Genomic DNA, 16229 nt, shown 5'->3' with positions numbered 1-16229 from the left:
CATCCACCCTGAGGGTCCTCCCACAACAGTGGCAAAGACAGGGCAGGGTGGGCTCAGCAAAGGCCATCCTGTCACCAAGAAGCTGGGAGCACCTGTCCCTTGAGTACAGGGATGCAACGGGGGTATAAGTGTCTGTTTGGCCTCGGGCTGGAGAAACACGAGGAGCCCCAACCCACCTCCAAAGAGAAGAGCTGAGAGAGCAGAGGTGGCCAGGACTTGGGCTGGAGAGCACCCGAGGGTGGTAAAAGCAGCGGGTCGTTGGGGAAGCATGGAGAAACAAACAGCTGACACAGAGGAGGTAAAAACACCCAAAACATCCAGTCTGTGCTGGGTGTAGCCTGTATCTGCAGGGGCTTCCGGCTACAGGGAGGCACTGCCTATGTGCCAGGCTCACCCAGGGCTCCGCCAGCCTCCTCTCCCACAGGCAGCCTGACTGCCCTTCTACAGAACTCATTTTCTAGATGGCCCCAGAAACCACAGGAGCTGCTACGGGGAGTGAGCCCAATGGGGAAGGGGCCTGGAGCACCCAGCTGCCAGTTCAGATGCGCTCCAGCTCTGAGGTGCCGGCCTCTTAGACTCTATCGTTTGGAAGGGTAAGCAGTCCACCCATGAGGAAGAAAGGGAGGTTGGGTCTCTCTTTACAACATTACTGCGTAGTCTTTGAGGGCAAATACCAGCAATGTAAGAGGGGAGAAGAAGGGAAGTTCTTTTCTTTCTTGAGAGAGGGAGAGAGAGAGAGTACACGCAGAAACAGGGGAGGGAGCACAGAGCCCAACGTGGGCTCAATCCCATGACCATGAGATCATGACCTGAGCCAAAATCAGGAGTTGGACACTTAACCAACTGAGCCAACTAGGTGCCCCAGGAAGCTGTTTTCTTGAGCACTTACCATATGCTAGATCCTGAAGTAGGGTCGCTATACCCCATTATATAACTTGATCCCTATAATACTCTTCAAGGCAGGTAGTAATGGTAGCTCATTTTATAAAGGAACCCAGGGAAGGGGAGTCTGGGTGGCTCAGTCGGTTAAGCATCAGACTTCAGCTCAGGTCACGATTTCATAGTCCGTGAGCTCAAGCCCCATACTGGGCTCTGTGCTGACAGCTCAGAGCCTGGAGCCTGCTTCAGATTCTGTGTCTTCCTCTCTCTCTGCTCCTCCACTGCTCGCCCTCTCTCTCTCAAAAATAAATAAACGTTAAAAAAAATTTTTTTTTTTTTTTTTAAATAGAGGAACTCAGGGAAACTAGCTAGCTGCCTGGCTCTAACTTCAATTTGGCAGCCACAGAAAAAAGGTTTGCAGAACACTGACAAAGAGTTCTTACAAATCAATAAGGAAAGGACTAACAACCTAATAAGAAAATTAACAGGAGTAGAAATGGCACCGAAAAAAACTAAAACTGCTAATGTGATATCATGGGCAATCCCACTAATAATAAATGAAACATGATAACACTTTTCACCTACCAAAGAGCAAATAAATATGAAAAAAAGTAACAGTGTGGAAGAGGTCTGAAAAAAATGAATCTAAGTTTAGGAACGTGGGCTGGATCTTTGGATGGTACTATCTTTCTTCTAGAACTTTAAAGGCACCACAAACTCTTTGACCAGGAAATTGTTTCTAGGAATTTACCCTCTGAATGGATCCCCACATTGGCAAAGATGTATATATGAAACACGGTAACAACAAAAGACTGGAAACCACCTAAATGCCCATCAATGGGGGATGGGCAGGTAAGTTGTGGCACATCCACATGTCGGGAATACTATGCAGCTACTAAAATGAACGAACAAGTTCTAAAACACTCTCCAAGATACGTTCTTAACTCAAAAAACAAAAAACAAAAAAAACCCAAAAAACAAAGGTCAGAAGCACAAATACTTAGTCCTTTGGGCACATTTCTGCTCCGGCTTATACATAGGCAGACACCCTCTGCAAGGACACACGCAGGATGAGGAACAGAGGCTGCTGTGGGTGATGGCTGTGGCCTGGGCATCTAGGCAGGAAAGAGTTTCTCTTTCTCTGCCAATCCTTGGTCCTGTGTAGACTGACAGCATCTACTGCTTGTCTATAAAATACCCACAGAGAGAGATGGTAAAGGCAGGGCTCGCAGGCTCCATGGCCCCTGCCTGGCCACTAGAAGGTCATAGCCTGGAGAGGGGAAGAGCCACGGACCCAAACATGTTACCACCTGGCTGGCTCTCAGTGGGGAGGCCCCTACTGCCACGTGCCTCAAGAACCAGCCTTTGACACACCCCTCCAGCCCCAAGACCTACTCTCCTCAGCTCCTGTCCAGGCCAACCCCACCCTTCAGTTTTTATACACATAACAGGGAATCCGGGAAAACAGAGAAGCAACCATAGCTCAGAGGGTCTGGGTAACTTGCCAAAGCCACCCAGCTGGGAGCTGGCTGTCCTGGGAGGGGTGGATGGAGACTTCCAGGTGGAAGAGTGAGGGGTCAGCTATCTCTGTGCAGGACACAGCAAATGAGGGAAGGCTGGGCACAGGTGGGGTGGCCAGGCAGGGTAGATGTGGGCTTAAGGGGACCTCAGGGATGGAAAGCAGACAAGCCTTGGTGACAGGCCATGTCCTGGCCAAGGGGTGGTTCTCTATGCCACATAGAACGTCAATGCTGGAAGGGCACCGAAAGCCCAGCACTGTCCAAACTTGTTTTTCAGGCAGTAGACACGGCTTCAGTCAGAATCTCCTAGGTGCCCAAGACCACATGGGGGCCGACGGAGCTGCTCCAGAGGAGCAGACCATGAGCCTGGAGCCCCTTCACCACTGCCTGCTGTTGCCCCAGAATGCCTGGAGCTCTAGAGAATGCACAGAGCTTATCCATGCCTCTACCCCACAGACGGGCAAACCAGTGCCCAGAGAGTGCAGCGACTTGCCAGAAGTCACTCGGCAAGCACGGCCCCACTCCCGAGTCTGGCGCACTCTCGACTGCGCCACCCTGCCCACCCTCTGAGGATGCCGCAAAGCCGTGGTCCTGGGAACACCCGCCCAGGGAGGCCATTCGCACACCTCCAGCGCAAAGCAGTGCAGCAAGCAGCCTCGGAAATCAACAAGGCAAAGTACTCACGTTGAAGAAATTGGTCTTGTTCCTCTCGCAGAAGAGCCCCTGTGCCGGCATGTGCTGCAGTTGTTGCCACGGGATACCGCTGCCTAGCAACACGTCGCGGGCCCACTGGAGGTTCTGGGGAAACAAGAAGTAGGTTGGAAGTGAGTGTGTGGGCAGCTCGCGGCGCCCACGGGGAAGGGAGGCAGTCCCCTCCTTCCTGGCTGCGTTGGCAGAGCGGCGATGAGCAGCGGCTCCTGCAGACACCGATCCCGCAGCTCCAGGCAGCTCTGGCTGTGGGCTTTGATCATCTGGCTGTGGGGTACATTTCCGGAACTGATTTCCTGCCTAGCACCGCTGACTTAGGAGAGTGTGGCCTCGGATTGCCCAAGAAGGGCACAGATAGGGACCCTGCACCCGGATCAGCCTTGAAAAACTGCTACATGGACCCAGTGCCCCACCTTCTGTCAGGGGAACCCCCGCTGTCCCAAAGGGTCAGCCCTGACTTGTCAGGGTGTCAGCAGTACTTATTGTACCTGGTGACACAGCCACCTTGGGCTTAGAAGAGCTGATCTCTGTAGGACACCAGGGGCCTGAGTACCTGGGAGGGGAGGGGGGCTCCATCCACAGTGCTCAGGCCAGTGCTCTCTGGGCAATGGCGCCTCTTGGAACCCAGGCCCAGGGGGCCTGGTAGGGTGGGAACAGGAGCCTACCAGCCCAAGTGTGAGAGGCTGGGTGTACGCCTGGCTGCCTTGGCCTTCTCTGGGGCCTTGTCACTGACTTAGAGAGCAGCCCTTCCCCACTGCCGACCTGGCCTGCCACCTTCCTCTTTCCGATCTTTCCTGTGGAGACTCCCATGGCCAGGACCACAGCTAAGCACCCTGCACGCACCATCTCACCCCAGCACCCAGACAGTGTGGTCTTACAAGGGAGAAGCCAGCAGGGGGCAGAGCTGGGACCAGAACCTGGACTTCCCCACACCAGACCTTCCTCTTTCGAGCAGTGCCCACCCTCCCCAGCTAATCAGTACTCCTGCCCTACCCCCATCCAGGTCCCTTCCTTGCCTCTCTCACCCCTCGTGCCAGGCCTTTATCACCTCACATCCCAACTGCTTAATGCCTTCTACTTCTTGGCCTGCAAGTCTGTCCTACCTGCTCCCACTCTGCTCACTACTGGTCAGGCTAAACTTAAGAAAGCCCCCCCTCATCACAACTTCTGGCAAAAGTGCAAACACCAGCTCCCTGGCTTGCTGGCTTGGAGCCCCCGCTGGCCTGCCCTTGAGCCTCTGCTCCTACCCCTGCACAGAGGGATATGCCACAGAGGTTGCTGTCGGAGACCACAGGAGACCCGTCGGAGGTGAGGGCTCCTCCACACCCGGCACCAGACAGGACTCCATGGGAGTCATATAGAAACGTGGGACATATAGAAACGAGGGTCCCTCTGAGAGGGAGACAAGTAAAGTTTCAAGCACACATCTCCTGGATGACACCCTCACAGCTAGCTCTTCTGTGGAAGCCCGAGGGAGAGCATCATCTCCTGGGGGAAACCTGGATGATTAAGCCTGGCAGTGACTCTCAGGCCATTTTCTACAGGGACGTGGCCTGGCTCTGGGAGTGGCTGAAGGCTGAGGACCCGTAAAGTCGAGACTGCCTTTGCCCAGCAGGTCTAAGCAGGTTCAATGTGGGGCTGGGGGCTAGAGGGTCACGGGCAGCCCGACACATACGAGAGCAGGGCCAATCCCAGGTGGACGAGAGGGCACACACTGTCCACAGCCCTCTGCACAGCCAACCCCTCTAGCCTGAACTCAGGAGGCTTGCTGTTTTGCTCAGAGCCCTCCTTGAGCCCAAACACCTGCTCAGACACATCTGACATGTTGAGATCAGGAGCAGGCTGAGACTCTGCCTCTCTTACAGACTCCAATCAAAACACCAAGGCAAGCCCAGAGTAGGAATCACACCAAGGGCCGTGCGGGGGCTGCTCTCGCTGAGGCTCAGCAGCTGTCAGGGAGCAGCAGCCATAGCGATGGTCTCCTGAGACATCACTTCTCCAGCACTCTCAGGTCTTTCTAGGGCCTTGAAGACTGATGCTACAGCCATTCATGGTGAATGATTAGGCTTCCTGAAGGCTGAGGTACCTCCTCTCTGCCCCCTTGTGGGGGAGGCAGAAACAGGCTAAGGAGGGGCTACCTGGGAAGCAACAGTCCCTGACCCTTGACCAGGAGCACAGGGGCCACTCTGCCCCACACAGGAAGAGTGAATACTCAGTCACTCAGTCCCAGCCTTCAACTTTTGAGCTTCAATGCCCCAGGGGGCATGAACCTGCAGTTCACATTCCAATGTCCAGAGCCGTGCCCAGAAGTCTGGCTCAGAGACCCCGCCTCCCAGACCAGTCCATTCAGAAGCCTCCTGAGGTTGGTTACAAGCTTGGCCTGATGCTTCTGCCAGGGGAGGGAGGGTTAGCCATGGACGAACTGAGCACGAAGCAGGGAAACAGCATGGGTCGGGCGTGCTTCGTTACAAGAATAAAATCCAACTCAGATTAGTTCAAGCTGATCAGGGCTCCTCTGGGCTCCAGGACACAGGATTCAAAGAGAAGATAAAGCTTCAGACCTCCAGCAGGAAGAGCAACAACTCAGGAAGCCCAGGAGAGAGGCTCACAACCTGTATCAGTACTCAGCCATGATCCCTTGGTCTCAGTGCCACTTGGTTCAAAGTCTCTCCCGGGTGAGATGTGAGAGGCTGCCAGTCTAATCAGCCACGAAGGAGACCCTCACAGAAAGGGACATGAGACAGAAGACCAATACCTGCACTTTGAACATGACAGGTGAGCCCACCTGACCGTGACCATGCAGATAGGGCACAAAGGAGACCCACCTCTGGTCCAGCCTAAGTAGGTCAGCAAAGCCTCTACAGGAGACGACACCAGATGGAGCTGCAGTACGCCCAGAGCCATGCCATAAAAGCCTCTTCTGGGACTCCTTTGGGACTTATGGGAAGTACCCAGTTGACCCCTTTAAAAAGTAGCAGCAGTCTGAGGGGGGTGGGGAAGTAAGGCTCGAAGAAGCATCTCCATGGTGGCTGTTCTCTTAAGAACATCAAGAAAATAGGGGCGCCTGGGTGGCTCAGTCAGTTAAGCGTCAGACCTCGGCTCAGGTCATGATCTCACGATTTGTGGGTTCGAGCCCCGTGTCAGGCTCTGTGCTGACAGCTCAGAGCCTGGAGCCTGCTTCAGATTCTGTGTCTCCCTCTCTCTCTGCACCTCCCCCACTCACTCTCTGTCTCTCTCTCTCTCTTTAAAAAATAAATAAACATTAAAAAAAAAAAAAAAAAAAAGAACATCAAGAAAATAAAACCCAACAGAGACTTCCATGTGGCTGGGGACACGTGCAAGAGAACAGCACCAGGGCCAGGGTGGAGAGAGTGAGGGGACCCTGCTTCCCTGAGCCAGGTGTCATTCCAGGCACTAAGGCTATGGGACAGGGACACACATCCCTCTATGGCTTCTGTTTCTGCTACCACTCTGCAGCTTCTCCCATGACATCTGCACCAAGATGGCCCTTCCCACTGGAACAGTCAGGCGGAAGGTGGAGGACCAGGAAGGGAGGTGGCTGCGGGAGAGGTCCCAGCACTCTTAGAGACCTGAAAATCAGCCACTTGAGAAGAGTGCAGAAAGCATGGGCCTGCCAAACCCGATCAGGATTGTCAATTAGCCTCCTGCAGACTTGGCCCCCACAGACCGGCAGAGAGCAAGGCTCCCCAGCCATCTCCCTGGCCTGCCAGAGAGAGCTGATCGATGGCGAAGGCACACAGTGTCCAGACGGCTCAGGAGAGACCTTACCTAATGCATGTCTGAGGCCCCGGGTGGGAGCTGATAGCGATAAAGAAACCTACCCAGTAACTGACAAGTGCCAGGCTGGGAGGGGAGTGGAGGGGCAGGGAGAGCTGACCCACCATGACACACCTGTACTGCAGTTTGCCCTGCAGCTTCATGCTATGGGGAGGCGAGAGGCACCAGGCCACCTGGCTAAGAACAGCACAGAACTCCTCATCCTATGTAAGTGCCAGTTTACCAAAGAGGAAACTTAGGCTCAGAGAGGTCCAAGAGTTGGTCCGAGGCCCCCAAGCCAGGAAGTCAGTGGCAGAGCCAGGCTTGCACTCCGGTCCAGGAACAGAGGACTCCAAGGCCTGGACTTTTTATCTTGCACCCTCACCCCAGGGTGGGCAAGTCACTTTACAAATCTGCCTGGGGTCATGCTATGTGCTTGAAGCCTAGCTGGCCACCAGGGACAGCTCCAAGGCAGCCTGGTCTCAGGCCCTGAGCAAGCTGTCAACACGCCACTGGCCTGGAGCCTCGGCTTACTGTCACCTCTGGGAATGGGAGAAACACCATGGGGCCACTTGCCAGATAACAGCACCAATCTTCCTGGGATTCATTGGCCCCCTGAGGCTTAGTGCACACACCCTCCTCTGACAGATGGCAGAATGCACTATGCCCTAACAAGGGGCAGATGGAGGGCAGAGCCCTGCTGAGAGGCAGGGAGAAGAATCCCCAGAAGCATATGGTACCTCAGTGTCCTCCACCGCCTGTTGCCTGGCATAAGACAGAGGGACCCTCCTGACTCCTCTGTTTGAAGGCCTCAGCTCCCTCAGAGTGAGAGCCAGCTCCATACCTCAGTTTACCTGCACACACTCAGGCTCATCTCTCTCCTTCCCCTCCCCTATCATGTGTGGCTCTCCAGCCACACTTACCTCTGCCCCTACTTTGGGCCCTGCAGGTCTCTCAGCCAGGCACCATCTCACCCCACCCCCACCAGCCCCCTAATACCGTCCCCACAGTCCCACGGTCACCTTAAACAGCCTCTTCTGCTGACTCTCTGATGCTTTTGCTGTCTGCCCCCTCTCATCTGTCACCCCTGTGAGGGCAGGAGCACCATGTGACTTCTTGACTGATGGCTCCTCAGGGGCTAGGTCAGCAGGGGTCCACAGAAGGAATACGACAGATATTGGAAAAAGAGTGAAAGGAGCGAGAAGGTCTGAAGTGCTGAGAAAGGAAGGTACGGCAGTATGTGGGGGGATGGGGGGTGCGCCCAGGACTGGTGCGCCCAGGACTGGAGGCAGGAGTGCTGGGGCAGAACCATCACCCTGGGCTCCTTTATTCAAGGAATCTGTAGGAAAAGGGACTGCTTGGGAACTCATGTGCTGGGCAGACTGGAGCATGAAGTCTGTCTTTCAAGACACCCTTCTCTGTTCTTCCTTCAAAACAGTAATTCAAAAGCCCTAGGTTTGCCTGGCAGTTCTCCACAAGGGCATGCAGTGAGTGGTACACAATGAAGTTTGTTGAAGGAATAAATGAATGAGTACCTGGCAGTCTTGGGAGAGTCCTATAGCCTCCTGGAGCCCTGGTTGCCCACTTGAAGGATGCGGGTGGCGGTGACCATGAGGCCACTCAGGGTCAGTTGGAGAACACCAACGATAGCAGAGGAAAGCAGCTGTCTACAAACGCACTAAGTTCCCCACCTGTGTCCTGGGGAGAGCACCCCTGCCCATGCAGCCCCCTCCCCCTGCCAAGCCGGGCCTTCCCACATCTTCTCCAAGGACCTGGACTTGCCCTTGAACTTGGCAAAGTGTGCCAGTGCTCATCCTCTGCCCTCCCCACACGGACCTGAAGAGCCAGGACAGAGGTGCACCCCCTGCTGCTGGGTGGGTCTGACCAGCCAGCGGCACCAGTGGGAGAGCAGAGAGTAGGGCAGGGATGAGAGCAGAGCATTTATCCTGAGCTCCCTCCCTCCGCCCGTGCTGAGGGTCGGCCACCAAGGACCAAAAGCTCTGACAGGCAGCCTGCAGCTGAGGCGCCCCGGGGCTGGCCCAGGGCCCTGCACTAGCCCTGCCCTGTGGGTTCCTGGTCTCCACCCAGGCCACTGTAAATGCCTCCTTCATTAAGGCTCTTCGGATTAGCGGCAGGATGGAGCCATAGAAGGCCTGTGACTGGCAAATCCCTTTACTCTCTACACAGCAGCCAGTCTTTCACACACAACCTTGTGGTAGCTCTCACCTCACTTCAAATGCTGCCCCACAACTCCCCCCTGCCTGATCAGGCCCTCAGGAGCTCTGACTGCATCTTCTTCCCCTCTCCTCGCTGCCCAGCTGGTCACACGGGCTTCTGGCCCACCAGGGCCACTCCTGTCTCAAGGCACATGTGTTGGCTGTGCTGTCCACCCAGAAGCCTCTCCTTTGGCTAGTTCCCTCACCAGCTTCAGGTCTGTGCTTAGAGAGGCCTTCCCAGACCTCCCTGCCTAAATAGCCGCACTCCCCCACTGCACCCCCTTAGCAGCTTTCTCTTTCTTCCAGACACATCATTAACCGCCATCAGGCATGTTTCTACTCTCCATTCCCTCTGTGTGCACTTGAGGGGAGGGGTTTTGCTGTGTACACCACTGTATCCCAGCACCCCACACAGGGCCTGGCACGTGACAACACAGGGGACAGCTGCTGAATGAATGGACCCGCAGAGATGCATAGGAAGCACGCCGAGGGGGCAATGAGGGGACGACACTAAAATACAAGGAGTTCTGCCACGTAGTGGTCTGCGGGATGATGAGGTGGTGGTAGTTTGTTTTCTTTCCAAACTGAGTATTACCTGTACCGGATGCTGCTAGTGGAGCACTCAACCCATTCAAACTATTGGGATCCAGATCCCTCCTCTTTCCTGAGAGAGGACAAGGAAAGCAGTGGGCCTAATGCAGACCATCGGTGCTCTCTCTTCTGACACCCAAAGGTACAGCAAAATCTTCAAACCACGTTGCAGAGACTTTGGAATGCATAATTGAGATCCCAAAGTTGAGAAAAATCTTCAGTTTCATTTTGTAAATCACAAAAAGCTTAACAAGAGCCTGGCTGGCCAGGATCTGTGGCAGCCCAGGGCTTCTGTGTGGGAACCCTGGGGCACAGCATTGTTTTGCGTATACAGAAAGGGAACAGGGACCGAAGGGATGGTCGGCATGCCCTCCTCATGCCTGGTCCTGCTGTCTGGCCGGGAATGCCACCTGTTCCTGGGACACTGAGTTGCATGTATGCAGCAGGATCTCGCAGGCTGTGCCGGGGGCGGCTGTGTCACAGCCTGGAGGACTCCCTTCACACCCACCCAGTCAGATAGTACACAGCCTTCCTCACAGACCCTCTTGTTTAAGCCGGCTCTGCAGGTTCCACACGTGCCAGTGGCACAGGCGGGTGGGAAACTACCCACGACAGATGGCTGAGGGCAGAGGTTCACAGCCCAGCTGGCCAGACTCTTGCCCTAGCTCACACCAGAGCATAAACTGACTCCCAAGTCAAATGTCAGTGACTTTTCTGGAGATTACAGGCAGAAGCAGTACTGCTGGGACTCTTCTGGTAGGAGGTAGCTTCAAACCAAACAAGTCCTAAACAGACACTGGGGCCTGGGCTCACCCCACAAAGGCTCTGGGCCAGAGAAGTAGGTATGACTGGGCCAGAGCGGCCAGGCCACTATCCCGCCATATGCCATCAGGAGGATGCACTGTAACAGGGCTTGGCCACAATGCTGTGTAGCTGCCTGTGGGAGTACACTGGGACAGGGACACAGCACTGCTCAGAGTGAGTGGCCTCTGCTCCCATCAAAGCAGAGTGCATGTGGGGCTTGCAAGACAGGCTGCTCTTGTCATTGGTATATATGTTTCCCAGCTGGCAAAAAAGCATTAACTCACTTTTCCTCACAAGAAAACCTATAACCAAGGTGCTGTCATCTCCACTTGACAGCTTAAGAAACCTGTCCACAGGACTGAAACTGGAAGCCAGTTGGCTAGCTGGCTGAGTACATGTCAGGTTCTGGGAGCTGGCCCTCGGGAGGGGTGGCTCAGGTTCCAGGATGCATGCTGGCAAGGGGACAAGTGGTGGGACGGGGAGGCACTCTAATCATATGGTCTGGGAGTCATGCCTATGATCAAAGCAGGCTGAGTAGCCCCTTCCCCATCTCACACCTCAGGCTCCTGAGCAATCCTCACCTGGGTGTCACCTCTTGGTGACAACAGGGTGCTAACTGTATCTGAGAGCTGCTCCGGCTGCTGTGTGTGAAGCCACACAGCAAAAGGTGGGTTTCATCCCACAGCAGAGCCAGCAAGGCTCACGCCCGTCCAGGAGAGTGGGAGGAAACCTTTTGGTCACGCACAGGTCGAATGAAGGCCAAGCCTTGACTCGGGCAGTGCTGGGGCCAGATGAGCAGAGTCCCAGCCCGGGGCCCAGAAACTGACTGTCTGCCGAGCCCCAGGAAGGTGGCCTCTCCCATAGAACAGGCCCTTCTCCTCTCCTTCCTCACTTCCAGCTCCAGCTCACTACCTGACTCCTGCCACACTGACCAGCAGCAGCCCAATTACTGTGTGGCCACCACTCTCACAGTGGGCTGGTAGGACAGCCTTGCTTCTGCTAAACCACCAGCCTGTCACACAAGGGCTCTTAGTAAACATTTCCTGGTTTAGCCTGATGCTGCCAGGCAGCTGCCATGTGGCTTTAGCAAGAAGCTGGGCATCCACGCACCTGGCCAGGTGAAGGACCTAGGCTAGGCCTCAGTCTCCCCCAAAAGGAAAGTAGAAGCAGAATAAAGATCTGAGTCCTAGAGGCCCTCATCAGCTGGCCAACTCCTCGGGGCAGAGTACAGGCCCTGCAACATCCTCACCAAGGGGTCTGAGACAAGCTGCTATCTCCTCTGAGCCTCAGTTTCCTGCTCGCCCTGCTGGGCAGGGTGCTGTGAGAAACAATACCGAGGAGCTGCCCGGGCCGGCCTGTCTCAACTCCATGCTGGTATGTGCTTCTCAGCCTTTCTCTTAAGACATCAAGTGACCTGGGAGGACTGCAGGAGCAAAGAACAGGAAGAACATTCCCCAAGTTAAGACCGAACAACAAGCACAAAACGAAGAAGTTTAGGCGAGGCAGTAACCCAAACAAGAGGCCCCTCCACAGAGGAAACCAGCCCTGGAAAGCACCACCAGTGTTCACAAACTCTGGTCTCTATACAGGAGACACAGTCCTGGTGCCCAACTCCCTTGTCCCCCCCAGAACTGCAGTGGCTGCTCCTGCACCCCCAGACCTCCAGCAGGAGAGGTTGCCAGCCTAGCAGGTGTGAAGTGGTATCTCAACATAGTTTGGATTGACATTTCCCTAATGGCTAATGGTACTGAGCATCTTTCCTGTGCTTATTTGCCATTTATTTGTATATCTTCTTTGCAGAAATGTCTATTCAGATCCTTTGCCTACTTTTACATTGGGTTGGCTTTTAATTATTTAGTTGTAAGGTTTGGGTTTTTTTTTTTTTTAATATATTCTAGATACAAGTCCCTTACCACATATAAGCATACTCAGAGATATTGTGGATTCAGTTCGAGACCACCACAATAAAGTGAATATCAAAATAAAGTGAGTCAAATGAACTTTTTGGTTTCCCAGTGCATATAAGACTTATGTTTATGCTATACTATAGTCTATTACATGTGCAACAGCATTATGTCTAAAAAAACCCCAACGTATATATCTTAATTTAAAAATACTTTATTGCTAAAAATTGCTAACCACCATCTGAGCTTTCAGCAAGTCATAATAACTGATCACAGATCACTATAATAATAATGAAAAAAGTATGAATTTTTGCGAGAATTACCAAAATGTGACACAGAGACACAAAGTGACCAAATGCTGCCAGAAGAACAGTGCCAAAAGACTTGCCCAACACAAGGTTGTCACAAACCTTCAATGTGTAAAAAACAGTATCTACAAAGTGCAGTCAAGTGAAGCACAGTAAAACGAGGTGTGCCTGCATGTGTCCTATAAATATTTCTCCCTTTCTGTGGACCATCTTCGTTTCAGTAATGTCTTTTGAAGCACAAGCTTTTAATTTTGATGGTGTCCTGTTTATTATTGTTACTACTGTATTATTTATTTGTTATTTGTCACCTGTGCCTAGTCCAAGGTCATGAAGATTGACATCTATGTTTTCTTCTAAGAGTCTTATAGCTTTTAGCTCTGAAGTTTAGCTCTCTGATACATTTTGAGTTCATTTTTGAACATGGTGCGAAGCAGGAGTCCAACTTCATTCTTTTGCATGTGGATATCCAATTATCCCAGCACCATTTGTTAAGAAGACTGTCCTTTCCTCCACTGAAGTATCTTGGCACCCCTGTCAAAAATCAATTGACCATAGATGTATGCCTTTGTTTCTGGGCTCCCAGTTGTATTCCGTTGATCTATACATCTATGCTTAAACTAGTACCACGCTGTTTATTTTTTTAAATTTTTCTATTTATTTTGAGAGAGACAGAGACAGCACAAGTGGGGGAGGGCTAGAGAGAGAGGGAGAGAGAGAATTCCAAGCAGGTTCTGCACTGCCAGCACAGAGCGCGATGCAGGGCTCAAACCCACGAAACCACAAGATCATGACCTCAGCGGAAACCAAGAGTCAGATGCTAAACCGACTGTGCCACTCAGGCACCCCCACACTGTTTATTTTCACTTGTGGTACAAAACACCTAAAATTTATCCCCTTACCCATTTTATTTATTTATTCATTTATTATTAAGTTTATTCATTTCTGAGAGAGAGAGACAGACAGACAGAGCATGAGCAGGGGAGGGGCAGAGAAAGAGAGGGAGACACAGAATCCAAAGCAGGCTCTAGGCTCTGAGCTATCAGCACAGAGCCCGACGCGGGGCTCAAACCCACGAACCGCAAGATCACGACCTGAGCCGAAGTCGGAGGCTCAACCGACTGAGCCACCCAGGTGTCCCTCATCTTACCCATTTTAAAGTGTACAGTTAAGTAGTGTTAAATATATTCACATTGCTGTGCAACAAGTCTCTAGAACTTTTTCATTTTATCAAACTGAAACTCTATACTGATTAAACAATTCCCATTCTCTCCCCTAACCCCTGGCAACTACCACTGTACTTTCTGTCTCTCTGATTTTGACTACTTTAGATCCCTCACTATATGGAATCATATAGTGTTTGATTTTTTGTGCTGGGCTTATTTCACTGAGCATAGTGTCCTCAAGGTTAACCCACATTGTAGCATGTATCAGAATTTCCTTCTTTTAAGGCTGAATAATATTCCACAATTTTTGATTACTATAGATTTGCAGTAAGTTTTGAAACCAGGAAGTGTGAGTCCTCCAAGTTTGTTCTTTTTCAAGACTATGGCTCTAGGGACCATCTTATAATCCACTCTCCTAGACCACTTGTGGCAGGAGGTGCTGAAGGGCTCAGTTCCCCAGCTGAGCCACAGACAGCAGGTAGGGGGAATTGGGACAGGGGCACCCATGCCTCAGTCTTCTTTCTGGATCCCATTAGTGACTTTCAGAACTCTCAGGATGAAAGGTCCCAATGCCATGTGGTTTCCCTCCTGGGCTGCTCAGGTGGACTCAAGGACACAGGTTTTTCTAAGCATGGACTGACAGCACAGGACTCAAAATCCTGGAGAAGAGTGTAATCTTGGTGATTGTAAGTGATGCAATAGCTAGACTTAGGGCCCTTATGACCATCAGCATGTGTGATCTTCCCTAAGGTGTGGAGAGCTCTAGGGAGTCTTGCTTCCTCAGGTGCCCCTGGCCCTCGGTGGAGGATAGTGGGAGGCCCACCTTGGGAAGTGCAGGGGTTAGCCTGTGCCCAACAAAGCCAGCCTTGGGCAGGAGGGTGGCCTTAAACAGGCATCAAGGGTCTCTGAGGGGCGGATTCAGCCCTCAGAAGGTCTAGTGGAGAGACCAGGAGCCATGGGAGATGCTGACATTGAGGAAATGGGCTCTGGAGTCCTGGGGAGAGGCCCAATGGCAGGGGAGAGGAGGAATCTTGGCTGAGGGCCAGTGTATGGGGCCCCAAACCCCCACCTCACTGTCACAATAATTCTGTGCAAGTATCACAAGAGAGGAGCCCCCCACCCCTGCAGAGCCAGGATCTGAACCCAGGCGAGCCCACATTCGCTCCCCCTCCCCCAGAAATTCTGTTGCCAGCAGCTAAGCAAGTGGCTCCCTGTGTCCTGAGGGCAGTCTCTCCATAAAGGCCTGGAATGGGAAGGCGGGGGGGTGGGGGGGGGGGTGGGGGTGGCTCTGAACTGAACAGAGCTTTAGCTGGGGGCACTTGAAAGACCTGAGGGATCCAGAGTCAATATGCACAGCCCCTGGGGTCTCTCTGAAGACAGGGATGATGGATGTTCCTGCCGGTTGGCCACTGAGCCAGAAGATGGCAATAGGAAAATGCCACTACCAAGCCCACAGGCGGATTTTATGAAGAAATGTGTTGCTCTTAAATATATACAGCAGGAAGCATTTGTTACCAAACAGCTGTGTTTGGAAAGCAGTCGCTGCTTGTCAGCTAATGGTTCTGCATTAGTCAGTGAGAGCACCAGTTGTGTCCCCCAGATCTGTGGACAAGCTGATACCTAGCCCCCAGGACAATGGCATGTCCCAGACAGGGTCAGCCCCAACTCAGGCTCTCAGTGCAGTGAGGTGTTAACAACCTACCATTCAAGCTGGGGTGACACCTGCTGCTCAGCAAAGGTCTCTGAGTGAAATAAGCAAAGAAGCCAGTGGCGCTGCCCGGGTGCACCGGGGCCTAGGGTGTGGCAGCCTGGAGAGCTCCCGAGGCATACCTGGCACCCACACACAATTGCTATGTAAGGAAGGGGATCTCTCCCGGAATCAAGACCAGCATTCCATTTCAGAAAGCCAAGGAACCCAACCTGGAAATGCAGCTAACAGAAGAGCCGTGACAGAAACAGAGCTTGATGGCTGTGCAGGGTGTTCTGGGAAGGAAGCCAAGGCAGCCTCCATTCCCACCAACAGGGACGGCTGGATTGACCGGGATCCACCCTCCCTGTAGACCATCAGGATGACCAAAATGACCTGGGGGACATTCGATGAAATAGCAAAATGGCAAACTGAGCATGGATGCTCTAATGGTGGGGTAAGTAGTGGAGCAGCTAGGCTGGGGCGAGACTACCCAAGCCAGTCCCAGGCTATCACCCACCCCTGTGCGACCCTGAGCCAGGTATCTAGATGGAAAGTGGACAGAACAAGATCCCCACCTCCTCGATCTGAAGTACTTAGAGCCTCAGAAGTGACAGTCAATGGTGTGTGTGCCCGAGAGCTGGGAAATAACACACAAAATGGCTTTTGTTT

General features: G+C 53.0%; 1 protein-coding gene across 9 annotated transcripts in view; it reads right to left on the bottom strand.

Moving 5' to 3' along the window:
- Window positions 1-16229, bottom strand: part of CABIN1 (calcineurin binding protein 1) — a 152439-nt gene that overhangs the window by 43087 nt on the left and 93123 nt on the right. For all 9 annotated transcript variants that reach the window (XM_042911372.1, XM_042911373.1, XM_042911370.1 and 6 more), the window contains exon 29: window positions 3084-3197. In XM_042911372.1, coding sequence (XP_042767306.1) covers window positions 3084-3197 — 114 coding nt within the window. The remainder of the gene's footprint in view (window positions 1-3083; window positions 3198-16229) is intronic.

The sequence above is a fragment of the Panthera leo genome, chromosome D3 (genome assembly GCF_018350215.1).
Source record: "Panthera leo isolate Ple1 chromosome D3, P.leo_Ple1_pat1.1, whole genome shotgun sequence".
Lineage (NCBI taxonomy): Eukaryota > Metazoa > Chordata > Mammalia > Carnivora > Felidae > Panthera > Panthera leo.
The sequence above is the reverse complement of the archived record's forward strand: the minus strand, read 5'-3'. Positions and strand labels throughout refer to the sequence as shown.